At 34.2% G+C, this 21,686-nt stretch overlaps 2 protein-coding genes across 9 annotated transcripts in view; one reads left to right on the top strand and one right to left on the bottom strand.

Moving 5' to 3' along the window:
- Positions 1-1,452, bottom strand: part of LOC128224203 (complement C1q-like protein 4) — a 24,914-nt gene extending 23,462 nt beyond the window's left edge. Inside the window, exon 1 of the mRNA XM_052933969.1 lies at positions 1,063-1,452. The gene's annotated coding sequence lies outside the window, so the exon portion shown is untranslated. The remainder of the gene's footprint in view (positions 1-1,062) is intronic.
- The window catches only part of LOC128224202 (tripartite motif-containing protein 5-like), an 18,646-nt gene extending 4,450 nt beyond the window's left edge, over positions 1-14,196 (top strand). For 4 of the 8 annotated variants that reach the window (XM_052933959.1, XM_052933962.1, XM_052933961.1 and 1 more), the window contains 4 exons: positions 7,393-7,532; positions 8,234-8,350; positions 8,816-9,008; positions 9,264-14,196. In XM_052933959.1, coding sequence (XP_052789919.1) covers positions 7,420-7,532; positions 8,234-8,350; positions 8,816-9,008; positions 9,264-10,478 — 1,638 coding nt within the window. In that variant the 5' untranslated portion in view covers positions 7,393-7,419 and the 3' untranslated portion in view covers positions 10,479-14,196. Of the gene's footprint in view, positions 1-1,861; positions 1,948-2,834; positions 3,076-7,392; positions 7,533-8,233; positions 8,351-8,815; positions 9,009-9,263 lie in introns of those variants that run through there. The other 4 variants (XM_052933960.1, XM_052933963.1, XM_052933965.1 and 1 more) reach the window with 3 other exon arrangements.
- The last annotated feature ends 7,490 nt before the right edge of the window (positions 14,197-21,686 follow it).

The raw sequence follows: 21,686 nt of genomic DNA on the forward strand, positions 1-21,686 counted from the left end.
TATCACAATAGTTATTTTATATGCATTGGGAGGCAACAAAATGCTAAACTGATGCAATGTTAAAATGGAAAAAATAACTACCTCCAATACAAATAAACATATCATCAAATAGAAAATTTGCAGAAATTGTGAGATTATGTTACATTTTATTTTAATTGAAAATATTTCATGAATTGCTCAAATGCACTACAAATAGTAATTGATTCGGTTTCAATGTTAATTGGTAGAAAGGAAAAAGTTGAGAAGGTGTTAGCTGGTGGAAGTGATAAATGAACAACGATAGCATGAGTGTGGTCACTGGGCATTAAACTAAACCAAAATGACCCCGAGTAAAGCTCACATAAATTAATAGAGTCTATTTATGTAAGAGATGATTTTGTGAACAAAGTGGTTGCTTTGTAATATCATCGTAAAATGTTATTTGAAATGAAAAGATGTATTCGAAATAAAAGGTGAAAGGTTTATTTAGTTGTATATTTTTAAGAAGAATGCGATTCTGCTGGTGACTTATGATTCGAATGGTATGTTAAGTTAATTCGTCAACTATAATAGTTGACTATGTGAAAACAAATTACATGTAAGTATTTTTATTACATCTCAACGGTATAATATCACAGTCCATCGATAAGTAAGAGCATAACCGTTTCATATAACCATTAATAATTTCCCATTCGATTACAGCTTACATGTGATATTTCATAATCAAACACTCTCCGCTCTATATTTTAACATACACTGTATGGTTAACTCATTGTGAAATTAACATTTGTAACGGTATTACTCATATTATATTATCTCTAATATTGTTATGTTGAAACTTGTACTAAGTGAAAAAAGGAAAAAATAACTACCACCAAAACAATTAATCATATGTACAAATTGAAAATGGCATTAAACCCTGTAAGACGCAGAATGTTCAGGTCTAACAGACAACGATGACTTCGTCTTAGAGTCAAGGTTTAAGGTCATATGACGTTGACATTGTCTATAACATATATGGTTCATCTACATACTGCTAATATATACATCATAACAAGTATTAAATACAGAAGGTATTTTTACCTCATTAATGTCGATCAACAAACGCTCAATAGAGCCATAATCGCACGGCAAGGTGCAGTACAGAAAAGTGATGTATCTACATAGCACGTGTTATCAAGCTAATGTTACGCATTTGGTTTTAACACCGTAATTTATCTATCGAGACTTTTGAATGAAACATTTTAACGAAGTATAAACAACTGTATACAAATATTAATGTGAAGTATTTCTCTGATTTTGGTTTGTTTATAGTTATAAAAAAAGAACACTTTGTTGTTTCTAATGCGTATAAATGTGCCTTTCCGAGTTATTATCAAGAAGAACAATGCGCATGTGAATAAAATCATATAGCTTAGTAACAATGACTAAAATATGAAATTGTAAAGTTCAGAAAGAAATGTAGTTTCTGTACAAAACCCTCTCGTTTTAAATCATCTAATTTAATTTGAAAAAAGTTTCAAATATGCTTTGCCTAATATGTTATTTTACGACCTTGACATGTATTGAGTTTCATCAATCTGAAATGTTTTACTATGATAAATCTGACAGTCGTAAATAACACTTCAAAAGGTTATGAGAGAGTTCGTGCTTAATAAGACGTTACTGTGTTGATACATCTTAACTCACCCATCCTTTGTATGTGCATCCTACCCTAAAATTGCGTTTCGATCTTCTTTATATCCTGAATATTAACAATAGTAGTCGCTGTATGAGATCTAAACTGAATTTATGTTTTGTATGCGCTTTAGCATTTACAATAAACAGTTAAACGTCAAATGTGCAAATTAAGAGCCTGGTGATTTAATGATCTTTTTTGCAGATAAAGAGCTTCATGCAGTATTCAGGAACCTCAGCATCAAGCCACCACTAGGGCTCATACGGAATAATTCCACATTCCATCGCTAAGTTAGAAAATAATTGTTTGATATAACCATTAATATTGTCATATTTCATTACAGCCGATATGTTATATTTCATATTTAAATGTACAAATGTGACTCACCGAACTGTAATTTAAACTTAAGGTTAACTCAAAGTGTAATCAACATTTGTTACGGTATAACTCATAATAGATAATCTCAAAACAATGCCATGAACAAACTTTTACAAAGTGAAAATGGAAAAAATATCCCACCCCCAACACCCCCCCCCCCCAAAAAAAAAAAAAAAAAAAAAAAGGAACTGTATCATTACAAGTATTATATATAGAATGTATTTTTACTACATTTATGTTGCTCGACAGACACCAAATAGAGCCATATTCGCACGGCAAGGTGCAGAACAGAAAAGTGTTGTATCTACATAGCTTGTGTAAACAATCGATGTTACGCATTTGGTTTTAACATTGTTATTTCGTTGTTGAACTTTTGAATGAAATATTTAACAAAGGATATACAGCTATATCCATTTTGTAAAAGTGTTTATAATGCCTATAAACGTTCCTTTCCGAGTATTTTTTTAAGAAAAACAATGCGCATGTGAATAAAATCATACAGCTAAAAACAATGATTTAAATTACTGTGAAATCGTAAAGTTTAGAAAAAAAACACTCTCGTTTTTAAATCCTTTAATTTAAATTTGAAAAAGTTTACAATAAGCTTTGCCTAAGATGTGATTTGACGACCTTGATATTTATTGAGTTTCATCAATTTAAAATGTTTTATTATGATAAATCTGACAGTCGTGAATTACACTTCAAAAGGTTATGAGAATATTCGTGCGTGATAAGAAGTTACTTTGTTGATACATTTTAACTCATCCATCCTTTGTATGTGCATTTTACCCTTAAATTGCGTTTCGACTTTCTTTATATCCTGAATATTAACTATTGAAGTCGCTATATGAGATCTAAGCTGGATTTATGTTTTGTATGCGCTTTAGCATTTACAACAAACTGTTAAATGTTAACTGGGCAATTTAAGAGCCAGCTGATCTAATTGTCTGATTTGCACATGACGGGCTTTATGTAGTATCCGTGAGCGTCCTCATCAAGCGAACATCAGGGCTTATACGGAATAGTTTTATAGTATATCGGTAAGTTAAATATATTTGTTCGATATAACCATTAATATTGTCAAATTTGATTACAGCTGATATTTCCTATTTCATATCTAATTGTACAAATGAAAACCACGAAACTATAAATTTAACATTACGTTAACTCATAGTGAAATCAACATTTGTTACGGTATTACTCATTTGCGATTATCACAATAGTTATTATGTGAATCAAGTAGAATATACGCATTGGGAGGCAACAAAATGCTAAACTGATGCAAAGTTAAAATGGAAAAAAATAACTACCTCCAATACAAATAAACATATCATCAAATAGAAAATTTGCAGAAATTGTGAGTTATGTTATATTTTATTTCAATTGAAAATATTTCACGAATTGCTCAAATGCACTACAAATAGTAATTGATTCGGTTTCAATGTTAATTGGTAGAAAGGAGAAGGTTGAGAAGGTGTTAGCTGGTGGAAGTGATAAATGAACAACGATAGCATGAGTGTGTGCACTGGGCTTTAATCTAAACCAAAATTACCCCGAGTAAACCTCACATAAATTAAAAGAGTCTATTTATGTAAGAAATGAATTTGTGAACATGACTCAAAGTGGTTTGCTTTGTAATATCATTGTTAAGTGTTATCCGAAATAAAAGGATGTATTCGAAATAAAAGGTGAAAGGTTTATTTACTTGTATATTTTAAGAAGAAAGCGATTCTTCTGGTGACTTATGGTATGTTAAGATAATTCGTCAACTATAATAGTTGACAATGTGAAAGCAAAATACATATAAGTATTTTTGTTAAATCTCAACGTATATGTCAGTTTAAAATTGATAAAATCAGTGTTTGTACACACAGATAAAGGTAGGACTATAATTTATGTATTGTATTGTATTGTAGAGGTAGGACTGTATTCGCATAAAAGGCGATGTACGGCTACAATCCGGATATCGGTGAATCACAGTTGTTTTTGTGCGTAAACTGCGTATTTATACGCCAATAATCTGGCTAAGGTTGACTGGCAAGCGGCAAACGACAGCATGACATATATCCGATCGCTGCTGAAAGGTTATATTCCACTTAAGCAACTCCCCATATATTTAAAAGTCAATTGAACAATTTGCACGCGAAATAACGCTGATTTCGTGTTGCACGACCCCAAAAACCATATATGGGAAGATAGTTCTATTTGTATACTAAACTTTCCGCAACGTTAGAAAAAAGTATCTTTTAAAGAAAACAATATTGGTACAATGTTACCACTGTGTACTCAGTAAAGTGACCCCACCATGTGTATGAATGCAAACAATGTGGTGAAAGTATACATCAAGTAGATCCAGCATGTTCAGAAAGTTTTTGAAATCACAACAATAAGCTCCAACGCCAATAGATGGATAGAACCCAATGGTCGGAGATAGTATAACCATGCTTTGTTTCACTGTCATGTGTTATTTGCCCTACAAGTTTATATTCAGCCAATATCTTAGTTTGCTTCTAAGCGGTTACGCCGATGTCGTTTGAATGAAGTAAGACAAGTAAAATAGCTAGATTTTGCATCGGCATCGACGTTGTAACGTCAAAACTTACGTTCTCAATGGACCGTTGTAGAATCAATTTGTTATTGGAAAAATGGGTATGACAGATGATTAAGCTTGGATTTACTAAATTATATTCAAATGAGTAAATGGATCATGAATGTTCATAAATGTTCATGATTGTAAGCAAATCAACTAAATTTCAACAATTAAAAAAACCGTTGCCAACATAAAATCTACGAACGAGTCCCTTTAATTGATCAGCTAAAGCTTGCATAAAAATAGTCTAATCTAAAACATTACACAATTTTGATATAACTCTACCTTAACAACTGAAAACAGCAGAGCTCAGTATTAATTCAACAAATATTTTCAAGGACAAATTTATCATTTAAGAGTTTTTACTAATAATATGTTTTACATTCTTGCATCATGAGCTGAAAACCAGAACATACATCAACCAGTCTGACAATTTAAAGCTATCGATCAAATCGAGCTTTCCTCTTATTTTCAATTAGTTCACGGCAATGCATGGTTATAGCAGCTTGCAGGTCGATATTACCACCGGGATCTTCCATTCATCTATCACAATAGTTTGGTTCAAAAGAAAACATGCATTAGGTCACCTAGAACGAAGCCGTGATCATGTAGTGTTCGTTCGATAATGTTTTGAAATGAAAACATTGTTCAAATTTGAACAGTGTCATTAGATATTATGGGATCTCAGAACTGTTGTAGGAAATCTATCTGATACAGAAGTATCCATTGTTTAATGTATTGCGCGTTTTCTTATATGTATGTGTAATGTGTTTCAATTGACGTAGAGAAGGATAATTCTGCATGTATTATTGACATGCAGATACAGCGGAATATTGTCTGGTTCCAATATCGTCCATGAGACATGCATTTGATTGATTATTGATATAATGAAATCTCACCACTCGGTGTTTTGTAACATGGAGTTTGCATGATCGGTCTGAAGGATGCAGAATAAGCCAGAAATGGAAACAAAAACCTGGATTTCAAACGAATTGCAAGTGAGTAATTGTAGATATTAAAACGTACATGAACGATTAGGATTGTGGAAGAATTACAGTGGTGTGACAATTTGTAAAACCGGAGTAAAATGACATAAGATATAGAAGATATAGGTCAAAGTCATCGAAGAAATAGAGTGTGAATAGTTAATGTTGAAGTTAATTGTTAATTTGAAGCATTGTTTCAATTATTTAAAATTCCACATACGGCGTGGATATATCAAGTGTTGATATTATGCTCAACATTTCAATATATAGTTTTTATTAAGAGCTTAAGTGATACTTACATCTAGAATATCGTTTTCCCTATCGACTTCTACCGTGGTAATAAAACTATATGTTAGGCAGCACAGAAAATAACTTGTCTGCGTCAAACTCGACATGTTACTTACCCCGTACATATCACTGTTATTGCTGTTTACACCAAGATCACTATCTGTCAGTTAAACCGTTATATGTTGGAGTAAATGAGAACATTGTTTCATCTATTTAAAATTCGAAAAAGACCTTCTTGATGGATATATCAAGTGTTGATATTCTGCTTAACATTTCTATATATTGTTGTTAGTAAGTGCTTGAGTGATACCTGCATTGTCTATATCGTGTTCTCTATTCTTCTGTGGTGATCAGACTATATGTCGGTCAGCACAGACAATAAACTGACTGTGTCGGTTTTGGTTTATTCTGAAATGTTTCTTATTTCGTACCTGTCACTTTATTTGCCATTTACTTAATATACTGTCAGTGTCGCCGTCAGATTTTATAGGCGCCCTGTGCGTCTTTGAGTCTTTGAGTATTTTCCGAATTAATTGTGTAAGCAAGGTTCAAGAAAAAATAAAAACATGTTCACCGGCTTACACCATAACGACCAATTATCACAATGGAAAAAAAAACAATATGTACGCGTGTCTGATACTACGTTCGATACAAGTGAAATACAAGGTTCAATTCTTGGACCTCTACTTTTTCTTATCTAGTATATAAACGATATGTTCCTGATGTACAATCACCTATATATATACGAAAAAGGTACATACATGCAGACGACACTACCTCATACATCATTGTTGATGATTCTCAATTTGTAATCAGTAACTAAATGATAAAACGGAACAGATCTACATTTGGACTGAAAGATGGCTAGTTTATTTCAACCCTGCGAATACCAAATTACTTTATTTTAACAAATTTCAAACAGTCAGTAGCGCTCACCTACTATTTCGGATAGCGTTCAAATTGCGGAGGTAACAACTCACAAACATGATGATGTGGGCTTCACAATTTCTATCATATACGCATAGCAAAAATATATTGAGTCCGCAAGAAGAAGAGTTCGCAGCGCATTTACCCCATGCATTATGTTCTTGATCTTTAATCAATTGAAGATATTTGGACAACAACTATAATGCCGCTGTTAAAAAATACAAAGATGGTATGGGAATATCTCAATCGAGCCGATGTGGAGATGCAGAGTTATTTCCGGTACAACATGACTGGTTTCCAGTTTCAATCCATATACTGAAACAGGGCACGAATCGGCTAACACAAAACCTCACTCTTTCCTTATCCCAGTATACTTAAATACACTTATTCCATCGGCTTCTTTTTATTTGACGTTTGCTATACAGCCTCCTTGTTTACATCGTTCATTTTGTTCGCTTTACCATTTTTAAAATATTGATACATATTATAACTGCGTCAAGTCCAGTATTTTAACCTAAAATATGTTGTATAGCTAATCAAAGTATGTGATAAAACTGTATTTCCAGGGTAGAGGTAGGATAGAGGAGGAGACAATGTTGGCGCGACAGCAGTTCGACCTTCTCCAGTGTAAACTGTGTAACAACATCTACGAGGATCCTCGTCTGCTCGACTGTCTTCACAGCTTTTGTTCAGTCTGTTTAGACAGGTAACAAATGTTTCATTACTGCTTAACGTCGTGTTATTAGCATGAGTGACAAAGTTCTAAAATCCATATGGTAGTCTATATATATATGTTTACTTTACGCTGTACAATTATTGACTGATGACCAGTCAGTCAGTCAGTCCTTGTAAAGTTAGTCAGTATCAGTCAGTCAGTCAGTCAGTCAGTCAGTTTATTAAGGTCTGCATAATGCGCCAATATGGCTAAATTGTGACCTCCGCCATATTTCCCTTGTGACATTGTTTTCGAAAAGGAGAAAATTAAAAGTAAAGGGTGATGCGGTAAATTATGACAAATGTGGCACAAAAAGCGATAGTCAGCATATTTTATGATAAATAAACTGAAATATACACGAACAACATCAGGTTGTATGTGTTTTACCATATGTTGTTTGTTTTAAAATTTCATAGCAATGCAATGAACACATGTTGTTTATTCTATTTATTGCGATCAATGTTAATAAATGTTGTTTTTTCTCGATAACGTTTTCAATATGTTTTTACTTGACGACATTTTAGCAAATACGGTTTGGGCTTAAACAACATTTAGCATAATGGGACATCAGCCATATCACTGATCTAGCACGTGGCGGATTTGTTGGAAAGGCGATATCATTACTACAACTAAATCAATTTGAAATCATATGACTTATTCACTTAAACTCGTATGTTTTGTCGTGTTTTCAGTTACCATCAAGATAGTTCCGATGCGGGAGAAGAAATGGTAACGTGTCCACTGTGCCAGGAGGTGACTAAACTGGAGGGAAACGTGAACACCCTTCCCGGGAATACACTCCTTCAGAAGTAAGCAAGATCTACACATCTGGTTGTTACATATTTTTTTTACAATTTATTCAAACAGTCGACTATCAACTTATTTGTATTGAGGGAACATTACCTATTACAAATTTGTGTTACTTTTTCGGGGCATATACTAGTAATTGAAAATCTAGATAACACTATGACAAAATAAAGTTACTGAACCTGTTATATGTATTGATTATCTACCTGTCGAAAAAATACTTCAAACATTAGCCGACAAACACAACTGATCGTATCAGAATCTAATATTAACGCTGAGTTTCTTGATTTCGTATCACACGCTAGATCAGGACTACTTTTTGGTGTCGTTTAGGGTTGTTTCACTAAAAACAATATATCAATTGTCTGTGCAAATCGTTATACACTCCGAAAGATTAATCAACTGACAAAATATTCCCGTACACACAGGTTTTACTCAATATTTAACCGTATGTCTATCTTTAAAAGGTACATAACTCAAGCCCGAAAGGACAAAACATCCATCGTAGCAGGGAGGGAAGTGGAGAAAATGTCACATGAGTCTTTAACCGAGGCTGAGAGAAAGTGTCCGGAAATCGTGGCCAGCATTCAACAACTCGCACAGACAGCGGGAAGTGTTTACGCTGATAAGCATGGGGGACATACACATGCATTACACCAGGTAAAGTCCCTGGAACAGTTCATAATAAAATAGTAGTCAGTATATATGGGATTTCATTTGTACTAAAAACAAACATTTTCTCTACTTAAATGAATTGTTTATAATAAACTTTATTTTAGATTCAATTCAATTCACTTAATTTAATTGTCAAATCAAAGGCATGCAACATTAAGTAGTGCCAACAGTTGCAAACAATTCTTTGATCATTTCACGCTTAAAATTGTGATGGTAAATATGGATACATTTATTCCTCAGCAGAACGACCCAAACACAGAAAAAGTCCGTAACGGATTAAAGTTGAAGACGTGTCAACTGCAAGTTCGAGCTATCGATCTTGTCCACGGCATAGACAAAGTGAATAAATCCTTCAATACCTTTCTAGAGCAGAAACATGAATTCCGTGAGGTGGTGAAACATCGATCCATGGAAATACAGGACGCAGTAAAGGCCGTGGAGAGAAGGATTCTTGCCCGAATTGATGATCGAGACGTGGAAGAGGAAGTCAAGAATGATGCGTTTGAGGTTAAAAACAAATTGCATAAAGTGTTGAGATCAACATTAACGATGGTAGATTTTCTTCGGCTACTGTCCGAGTATGGGTCAGAAAATGAAATGCACAAATATGTTGAAAATGTAAGAAAAAGAGAACAGTCGATTTTCCAAACGCCGTTAACGGCGATAGAAAGAAGTATGAGTTTTGATATTTCTGAAAGTAATTTGGAAAAAGAGATGGACAATTTATTTGGTGAATTAACAGAAACACTCGGAGATACCGTAGCTTGGGACCCTATGGCGAACAATGATAGGGAGGACTTCGTAAGGCAGCAGCCAATCTTGTGGATTCAAAGTGAATCAAATGACGCTCGAGAACATTTAGAGTCATATAACTTTCCTACAAATATTGCCTATCCAATGAGCGCTACAGACACTGGTGAAATATCACAAAGACATGCTGTAAGATCTCATCTATCGACCCAAGGCAGTCATCACAAAAGGCATACTTTTCAGAAATCCATGTCTTTTGACACTGCTGTCCACAGCCCATATACATACATCACCAGCGAAAATCAGCCATTAATCGACAACGCTCTGTATGGAAAAAATAAAAATAACAAATCGACAGAGTTTGAAATTCTGAACGAAACGAAAAGCAATCAACAAGTTGATGACTCGGCTAATACGTCGGAGGATCAGTTCCATAAAGCAATCGACACGCTAGTATCACGTACATCCCATCCTACTAGCCACAGAAGCAGGAGGGTCAGCGCACCGCCTTCGATGATCATCGATGCACTGCATAAGCGTCGGTTGAGTGCATTATCGATACTAGAGCGGGCCAATATTAATACAGAGGGGCTGCAATTGGCGTCAGACATCGAGACCGGCATGACGGAAGCGAGGCAAGAGTGGAAAGAGGAGAACGTAAGACGAAGAAATACAGCCGAAAACTCTGCTGATGGAGGCGTGTAACAGAAATGTAACAGAAGGAGAAACACTTACAATTTCGAACTATGAACGACGTTAATATGTTACCATTGCCAATATATCTCTAGTGTCTTATCAATAGCTTGCTTTGCAGCAATGTCAGGTCACAGTCTCCGGAAATGAAAAGCAAACTCTTGTTATTTCTTGGTAAATCATAGTGCCTGAAATACGTTTTTTATATGTGTTTACTCTGCAAATAATGCCATGTTTTTGTATAAGTATACAAGCATGTACAGCCTTAAACATATTATCAAACATAGTAATACCGTAGTGCAATACCGTAGTATACCGCTGTCCATAACCCTCTGTCGAATAATAAAGTGTAATTAAGTTTTTTTCTGTTTTGTTTACACAGTGCTTACACTGCATATATGCAAGGCATATGAACTTATTAAACAACTTATTTTCAAATAATAAGCTTTGATGGCAAATTCAATGATGAAATAATTTTTAATGCTTAATAATTTCCTCATAAATTGCAATGTATATACACCATTTTGTAGAGTAGAAAAATAAAGCAATTGATATTTGGTAGATTTATTTCTAGAATAATATAGACAATGTATAGATCATTTTCCTGCGCATTAATTCTACGTGCAAAATGTATTTTTCAGCATCTGCTTCAGTAATTTTCAAATGCTTTTTTAATAAAGTTGTGTCCATTCATCACAAAATAAAAGAGGTTTCTTATATTGGGTACCTCGAAATGATCTAAAACATTTTGAAATAGCTGATAAGAAAGTGCAAGCAATGATATTGTTGATTTTTTCTTGTATCATTATTGAATTCTCCGATTATTTTTTTCAAAATTGTTGACTCAGAATTTGTACAGGTCTTATTGTACGATTTATAAATATTGGGATTACAAAGAGTACATAAACGTATAAGGTACACACATAAGTCGGGGAAAAGGTCAACACTCAACATCTTTATTTCCCCCATGGCTGGAGATATTCATAATATATACAAACATTGATAGACATAGAACATAAATAATATTATATATATATATAATACTAGTACAGTTCAAAATTATAGCATATTGGTGTCAAAATATGTATACAAATATTGTTGGATATAGCTTCATATCTAAGGATAAATAAAAAGCTTATATTCTACATGCAAATAAAATTAATCTATTTGAGTTCCATGCTAGTAAGGTCGTATGTGATCCGCCGCTTGGATACAAAAGTCTTGACGAAACGAAATACAAGAGATTTACAGCAGCGAGTTATGGCATACATAATATTGTTTAATAATGTAATGTTTAATTAAGTAATATTGCTCTAATTTTAAGGAACTGTTGTCGGTTCATATCATATATTTGATAATGTAAACATGTTATATGTCAATGGTTAAAAATCATACGCATGTCAAATTAAAGATATTTGTATACATGTCATATGATGTTAAACAGTTTAGACTCTGTTGGCAGTGTTCACTGGGTAACTCAATTAAGACATTATTTATTGTCAAATGTTTTGGTGACCAATGCCTCCTCAAATGGATTCTGTTAATGATGTTAAGGGTTTAAGAGGTATTCCTCTTACCAGTATATTTTCTGAACTATTTTTATTTTGCTCGATCGCGGAAATGGGTAATGTGAGCCTTTGCAAAAATACTGTAATCTATATATTAGCTTTTTGAATTGCTATCTATTATAAATTATGTTAAACATGATGCTAATGTTATACTGTGCCTTTATGGAGTTTCGTAAAGCATTCGATGTTGTGTATAGAAATGGTAGGCGGTATAAAAAAACTCACTATCTACAAAACTGTATTCAACTCTTCTAAATATTTGGTTAATAAAATATCCTTGTGATAAAATGTTGCAAAGAATGATGTCATAATTATTTCATATTATATCTCAATCAAGTTGTGTTGGCATTAAATTAAATATAGTTTGTTCCTCGTGTATTGGCAATTTTATATTCGAATATGCTAAGTGACTTGCCTTGCTTAAGTATGGGACGCTCAGTGTATTACTAATGACAGCTGTTTATATCAGAATACATAAAACGACTTAAAAATACACATTGTATACAAATATAGATAGGCAATTGTATATTCGTATATATAGTTTTTGACTTGAACTTAATGCAGGATATAAACTTAATTTTGAGACTGAACCTTATATTTATGCTCTTATTTTTTTCATTTTCTGATATTGTATACCCATACCACTTATATACATATACCATTGAATTGTTTATTTTTACGGCTGTTTTTTATCTGCTCCATCCAAAATATGACTTTGTAAGCACAATTTTAAGAAAAACATGTAATAGAAATAAAGGAACATACTGTACAGGTTTCAATATCTAAGAAAGCTAAATACTTCAAAAGATTTGTCAAAGGCACAAACAAAACCCCGATGAAATTGTTCATTGTGTTAATTATAGATATGTTAGATATTGCGTAACGGACACTACAACAATCTGTGATGTTTTCACAAGGTGGAAAATATGGTATCATTTATTTTGTAAACACAATCAATATTTTTCACATTTTGATATGTTTAAGGCAAAGATGAGTCATTTTTTAAACTCATTTATCTTCTAAATTTAATAAATAAAACTAAATTAGAAAAACGAACCTATTCCTCTACTTCCTCTACTCGGAGCCACTCAATTGATTATCATAAGTAAAGTATCCTTTTAAAGCTTAATCATTTTTCTACTTAAATTTATATTTTGAACTGTCTTGAACTGTCTTTGCATATTAAGAGATATGCAGTTAGGTATTAAGCATGTCATTTTTTAAGTTACAGCAGCATGCCAATTTAAATACCCTCCTTTAGTGTACTCACTCCGAGCAAATGGTAGATAATAAACTTATGCACCAGGCAACCACGGCCCTTCCTGGTCAGTTGGTATACCGGGGATAGCCGGGGAAATGGACCGTGTTTTTACCTTCTAGGTGGCCCCACAGTGCCGGGTGAATGCGGTGTTTTTGTCTTCGCGTCAAAGTAGCGGGGAATGGGCCTTACCTAGAGTCCCTGGGGTGTGGGGGAATTTAACAAGCAGTTCGTCTCCGCAGGGCGGGGATTTTACCCGGGGCTTAGATCGAAAGTCAAAGTTCCTGCTATTCCCCGGACCTGGGGAGCCGTAGTTAAAATTGACTGGTGCAGTATATTACAAACCAATATACTATGGATTATTTCAAACCAATATACTATGGATTGTTTCAAGAAGTGTACAGAAACTTGTGATAATTTAATATAACATGGAATAGTATATAGGACTCAAAATACTTTTTTCGCTGAAACAAATGTTGAAAGACAATGACGTTTGATGATATTGTAAAGTTTTTTGAGACATACTTTATGTTCACGATATCAGACAAGAACAAACGGTTAGTAGGTAAATTATTATTTTAACCTTAATATAAAAATAAGTTTAATAAATTTATGTTTTATTGTAAAACAAACAGCCAGTTATCAATTACCTGCATTTGAGAAGCGAAAAATAGCTTTCACGAGTTGCAAAAATATGAATGTTTCTATGTTTTAATAATTACTTTACATGGCATAAACCTATTAATATCAGTGTCTTAATTAGTATCGTAGAAGATAATAATGTTATGTTGATACTATTACTAGTTATCATGTTCCGTACTCATCAATTTTCACGTGTTGTAATTCAATATAAGTACTGTGTCATATTCGCATAAGCCGGTAATAATACAGCAAGTGTACTGTTTGTGTGTTTGTTTTTATTTTGTTTTCATTTTCGACATTTAGTTTAGGTTACCTTAAAGGGACTTAACACCAGATGGTTCCAGAATCGGCAAATGCCGTATTTCCTCAAAACAAGACTGGATTTGTCAATAGTTTGAGGCCGATAAAACATCATTTTGCATGATATAACAATATTTCGTTTCGTCGCTGTATCACCAGAGTTTACCCGTTTAAAAATAGCGCATGATTATCCAATTAATAGTGTATATTTTTAGAATGTGAAAGTCACGTGATGTGTACAGACACATATACCGACGTTTTTTCTTAATTAACTGGGATTTACATGGTAAACCCAGTAAATTTTGAATTGGATAAAACAACGCAAAAGCGTGTCGTAAGAGATGTGATACACCAGTCATTAAGATTTAATACGTTGTAAACAACGAAATAAAATTTATTTAAGTATATTTTTACAATTTTTATTTTTTCCTCCTTGTTGTATCATCTGGTCAGTTTAATTGCTATCCTATAACATTCAGGAAATCAAGAATGCTGAACGGTTGTTCTTAACAGCAAAAAAAGGCAAATTCTTTAGTTTTGTTTTCAAAGTTAACAAATTAGTTAAGTCGCGATTTATCCAAAATTAAATATTAAACAATCAAATCAATTAAATATGCCTGCGAACAACTAATCCAAGTCTTATTCAATTGGCTTTGGATGTGTTACATGTTACCTTACGTATGATTGCGAATTCCCACATCATGTATGATTAAAACCGATATTTCCCTTAATACCATTCTATAACCTTCAATAGAAAACAACCAAATCAATACTTTCCAATGGTATAAATGTGGAATTCTTATTGAAGCGAGTTGGGATACCGATAAACATATACAGCATGACCTAGCAACATGAGCAAAGTATGCTTCATTAACAACATGCCTGACAAAAATGGAGCTTACAGACGTGGCCGAGGAAAGACTGAGATAAAACCCTTCTTCTAGGGAAAACTCAGAAACCCCTGCCCGTTTGTCATCCAGATTTGCAGGATTTGTCTCGTACCACTAGATGTCGGGCCTCATCACCTGTAAGCTCCTTAACAATGATGTATAAGAAACATATCATTAATATGTACATGTATACGTACTATATCAAGTTATACAAGTGTCAATTACAACGCTATGTATACAAGTGATAACAAAAAGATCATTCATATGATGAAATTGCTTAATAAAAGAAAACTTTCAACATTTGTTTGTAACATTTAACAATCAATTGTATCGATGAGAACGTATCGGCTTCTCAGCGCCAAAAGCATTTACATTCATATGCGCACGAAATACTCTTGCGTATAAATCCCTCGTGCTTATAAAACGCCACCAGGCGGTTATTACATTACAAACAAGATTATTTTTTTCTAATTCGTTTTATTCATAGATAATAATATATGCAGTCAATTTTAAAAACTGGTTGTTTATTTGGGTTGGTTAAATTTAGCCGAAAAAGGTTATTAATTGAACATTACGTATCCAATAATAACATTTTACCGATAAAATTTTACTTATATGGTAAAAAAACCCACAAATGATTAAGGCACAGATAAAACATATTTAATCACAATATTTGGGGGCTTTTTAACTTGGAAATTAGTGGCCACGTAGTCATTAATTAAAAAAAAACATCATTTAATAAGGCTACTACTTTATTTCGGGGGCTGACTGGCTGGTCCTTATATTGCCAAATGACCCTAAGTGGTGTGTAATATTTCTTAAATATATATCTGGGATAAAACCCTGACCTCTTATAGGTTTGATGTAAATTACATCATGCTATTGATAAAAGTCGGGGGGGGGAGAGGGAGGGGTAAATTTCATATTTGGATCAGTGTGACATTATTGACATAATAATGCTATTTTTTTCGAATCCATGATTCGGTTGGATTCCAAGACTACTGAGTGCAAAGCCTGTGCGTGATTATTTTGGCATACCTTTGACCCGCTTGATGCATTGTCGATGGACTCTTCCCAAGGGGAGCAACTATTTCGAAGTGACACCGCTCCAGAGTTCGCTCCCGTAAAGAGCGGGTCGAGAGTACTTTAGGTTCGTAAATGCGTTTTGAGGTGATTGGGATTGATCCGTTTTTACCGATTCCACAGTTTGTCACAATGAAAAAAGGTTTTTCGAAGCTTATGGCAGCTTTCTGTAATGTTTTCCTTGATATTTAAATGTTTATTACAAAGTATTCCAATGTGGTTATATGAATCTGTTTCATCAATTAAATAATCGCCCAGTTTCCATGTCCGGAAGTTCTTGTTTTTTTTTCGTTAAATACTAAAACTTTATATTTTGATGGATTAATGTAATATCTTTCTTTCCGGCATGCTGAGAACAGACATCAAAAAAGTATTCGAGACCCCTTTTTACATTAGATATAATGACCATATCGTCAGCTAGCGTAGGGCATGCGCATACTATGTTATGTATTTTAAGTTGTAGTTTCGAATTATTTTCTTAGCAAAGTAAATGACATCATTGTACAATTTGCATTCTTTTGAAAACCATCTTGAGAGGGATTTAACTGTATAGAACCGTCTTTTTCAAGAAGGTTTAAAAGTTTTAACATGATAGTAGAACAAAGGGAGATAGCTCTGTAACTTGATCGGTCAGATCTTATATTGTTGCCTCCCTTGAACAGAACTGTAATCACGCTCTTCATCATGTCTGCTGGTGTGTGTGAGAATTGTATCGTATCATTAAACAATTTTGTTATGCACTTAATTAAGAAATTTCCGCCGTGGATGTAGTTTATCATAAAACAAAGTATCATATCAACAAGCTTTTCTCTTTTTTACATCTATCTATCTTCTTTATATCCTCCATTCCTGAAGATATGCAAGTTGTGTACAAAGTAGTACAATATACATATTATAAATGAAAGGGTTACATAATGTTTAAATAAACAAAATGGTGATGCACATATGTGTACAGATTTTGCGTGTCGGTCAGGTACATACAATCACATATGTATATATATTTCTATAAGCGTCAGCAACATGACCTTCGTGCGCTACGAATTACCTTCCCTAAAGGTCGTAAATGAACTTAAATAATCATTTGAGAAAAACTTTTTTTCCTCTGCAGTAAACAGTGGTAAGGTAGGAGCACTGAGAAGTCTTAGAAACTAGAAAGTTCCATCTAGATACAATAGGTCTGTAAGGAATTGCGTCCCAAAAACATGAATGTCATATATACATATATATATATGACGTGCGTCATATATATATATATGACGATGTCGCAACGCAATCAATTACACTATGTACTACCTATTTTGTCATTGGAAAAGACAATGATCGCACATATTTTGCTGGAGTAACACTGCGGCACCAATGTCTTGCAATAGTGTTCATTATATATCTGTATCCGCTGTGAAAACACACTTTGTATACTATACATGGACGGACGTTTGGGTAAGGAACCCTAAAATATTGAAAACTGTCATCACAAAGCACACGCGAGTTCCACTCGCTCTCTTCAAACTGGTAAATAAACTAAGGTCTTAAAAAATAACGTGGCTCTTCCTAATTGATTTGGATGGCAGCTTTGATGGATTAACAATCACATCGTTAACAATTGTCTGTAAACCATATTTACATATAATACAACATATATCAGGTACGAAACCATACATGCGAGTTCCAATTTGTGATAAATATAATAGTTACCTTCGAATAAACCGATTTCTGCTAATGCAGTGGACACTCAAGCTTAGGAGTTTGTGCAAAACCACAGAAGCTTTCGAATTTCAATATCACAACTTATTTTATGCAAGCCAACTATCGATTCACACATATCAGATCAAGTTAATTTCGTAAAGCCCAGTATCTTTTTTACAATAAAGTGTTGAAACCTATTGACTAAGTTAGCATTTGTCGTAGACATGTTACACCAGAGCTCACAGCCATATAATGCTATTGGTTTGACAATTTTCTTAAACAGAATTATAGAGATTGATGGGTTGATACATGGGGATTAACTCCCTCCGCAGCCATGGAATAAAATGCGTTTCTCGCCTTCTGTAGTCTTTCTTCAATGCGAGTGGTATATTTATATGTATATTGCTTTGCATATGTCGGTCGGTCGGTCCGTCGGTCGGTCCGTCGGCAGACCAAAGCTTGTCCGAGTGATAACTAAACAATTCCCTGGCGTATGGGCATCAAACTTGACATGAAGGTTGGGCCTGACCAGTAGATGACCCCTATATATTTTAAGGGTTATCGGGTCAAAGGTCAAGGTCACAGTGATCTTGAATGATAAAAGGTTTTCCGAGTGATAACTCGTCAATGACTGCATCCATGGCCCTCAAACTTGACTTGAAGGTTGAGCCTGACCAGTAATAGACCCTTATTGATTTTAGTGGGTCATTAGGTCAAAGGTCAAGGTAACAGTGACCTTGAAGGCAAACTCCTCGACCTATTATCATCGAACTTGACATGAAGGTTGGGCCTGAACAGAAGATGGCCCCTACTGATTTTGAGGGTCATTGGGCTAAAGGTTAAGGTCATAGTGACCTTTAACGCGAAAAAGTTAAGAAAGCGTCTCCCATTGATATCTCAACAATGCCTGTATCTATGGTCATCAGACTTGACATGGAGGCTAGGCCTGACCAGTAGAAGACCCCTTTTGTTTTTAGGAGTCATCGGGTCAAAGGTCAAGGTCACAGTGACTTTGGATGCGAAAATGTAGTTGGAAGGATAACTTGACAATTCCTGCACCCATGGTCTTCAAACTTGAATTGGGCCTGACCTGTAGATTACCCCTATTGATTTTAGGGGTCAACAGGTAAAAGGTTAAGGTCACAGTGACCTTAAATGCAAACGCTTTTCTGTTTGATAACTTGACAATGCCTGCACCCATAGCCCTCAAACTTTTTTTTTTTTGGGGGGGGGGGGGGTGACCAGTTGATGACTCCTATGAATTTTGTGGTCATAGAGTCAAAGTTCATGATCATAACTCTTATTCGTCATTAAAATTTTGTCATATTAACTTATTCCCTGCTGCTAAGAGGATACATTTTTATCTGCAAATATCAGTCATCATCTGAACATGATTAAAAACTATACCTGAACTATAGCTAAACTGCCTCAAAGGCATAACAATGACAAATCAGCTGCCATTTCGGTCACTGCATATTCCATTCAGTTTCTCAAATAATCATGACAACATGGCGCTCAGGTGGGGGGGGCATAATGTTTGACAAACATTTCTTGTAAAATATAGTACTGCCTTATACCAAGATGGATTACGTAGCTTGATTGTTAAATGTACATGTTTCCATAAAGTATTTCTATCGGTGATGCAGTTCGTCGTTTGTAAAGATAATAGTGTTAGATTTCTTGACATTAACTTCAATTTCCCAACTGTGGGAATATGTATAAACAATATCTACTAGGCGTTGAAGATTAAGGGGAGTTACTGATACTAGTGTGATATCCTCAGACGACAAAAAAAAAATCTCAAAATATAAGCCAAAATATTTATACAGTTCACAAGCGTCTGATACTTAACTGAAAATACTTTTTACCATACGAACACACACATTTACATCTTAGCCCATTTACAAATGGCATTCAACGGATAATAGCTTTTTCATGTATTGTATTTTATTTTGAAATTAAATTTACCAAAACGCATTTTAACGCTGTACATTTTAGTTATAAATGGCAGCAATTGTAAGATGGTTTTATTTGAGAAAAAGGTCAAGCAAGTCAAAGGTAATGTTCAGCCTTAGTCTTATGCGAACTCACGTTTTGGTCAAGGGGCGATAACACATCATATAAGAACATTCTGAACTTCAATGGGTTGATTGCCCTTGCAGTAAAAAGATGGGTTTTTTATTGTTTTGCATGCATATTTTAAACAAATTGTTTACTATTTTTCGCTTGTTTTAAAATAGTATTTGAATTTGTTATTTGATATGTTATGTTTGTTTGTTATTCATGTCGGAAAATAGCTCATTGAGCTAATGTTTCTTGTTAACATATACCCGACTTAAAATAAAGATTATTGTATCTTGCATCTTGTAATAGGAAATTACAGCTATTCTTTTCTGTTGGAAGCGAATGTGGTTAGAATTTATTTGAATATAAATGTATATGCACGCTTTCTAACGCGTGCTAGCATTACTCCGCCCTCATTTACATTTAATATATAGCAATATGTACATAGAAGTATGTACCGATATTGTTAACAATGTATATGTGCATACTATTCCGACACTATGTTGTTTCGATGACCGCTTCGATCACTTCATTAAAGCGACATGCTTGTTCAAAATAAAAACAAACACATGTATAACAAACATCACAACAAACATAAATTTTGACTGATAAACCTTTATGCACCAGTCAATTGTAACCACGGCCCCTCCCGGTCCGGGGAATAGCGGGTACTGACTTTCGGTTCAGCCAAGCCCGGTTAAAACCCCCGCCCTGCGGGAACGAACTGATGGTAAAATCTTCGCCAAATGCCCCAACTCCCCCGGTACCCTAAGTAAGGCACATTCCCCGCTATATTGGCGCGAATACAAAACCACCACATTCATCCGGCATCGCGGGGCCACCGGGAAGGTGAAAACACGGCCCATTTCCCCGGTGGTTACAACTGACTGGTGCATTATATCTTACTAAATAATGCATTTATGGAAAATATTAATTACTGATAACAAGTATGTAACCGTGTATTTTAAAGCAGAGAGCGCAAATTCTTTAAATGATTGGTGAAAGCTCATTACTTTCAAATTAAACTTGGTATCATTCATAAGAACCATTGTTTTCGACATTTATTCTTCCTTTTTGGCATATTAAAACAATATTACTAATTGTGGTGAATCCGTTATCTGGGAGTAAGAGTGCATCTTTAAGCTTCACTACGCTGTGGCCATTTTATTGTCAACATGTGTCCAAAATTGACCTTGTCCACTATATTCTATGATCAGATCTTTTATCATCATATATTACCAATCTGCAGTGGTACTCAGTCCCAGATAATATCGATAACCAATCATATCGTTCAAGTCCTGCCTGAGTTATGGCCCTTCAAATTCCTGTTGGCTAGCATTGTTTCTCTTAACCACAGATTCTATTACCATATTCTAGATTTCAAAATTGAATAATGTGTCTTTAAACCGTCGTGTCCTAAGGATTTTGCATTAAACAAAAGTAAACAATAAAGAAAATTTTCTAAACATTTATTTTTTATAACTTTTATATAACTTTTATAACTTAAGAACAAAACAGATAATTTTTTCCTCATATGACTTATTAACGAGACAACAAAATCTAAAGAACAAAATATGAACTATAACTGAATCATGATTAAAACAAACAAAAAACAACATTACATGGAGATGTTATCGTTTGCCTGTAGCGTTCAGATGTGCAAGGAACATAACTCAACAATTACTTACGTTAGAGTTATGGGACTTGCTTTCCAATAGCGTAAGGTAATTGG

Source organism: Mya arenaria, chromosome 17, assembly GCF_026914265.1.
Source record: "Mya arenaria isolate MELC-2E11 chromosome 17, ASM2691426v1".
Lineage (NCBI taxonomy): Eukaryota > Metazoa > Mollusca > Bivalvia > Myida > Myidae > Mya > Mya arenaria.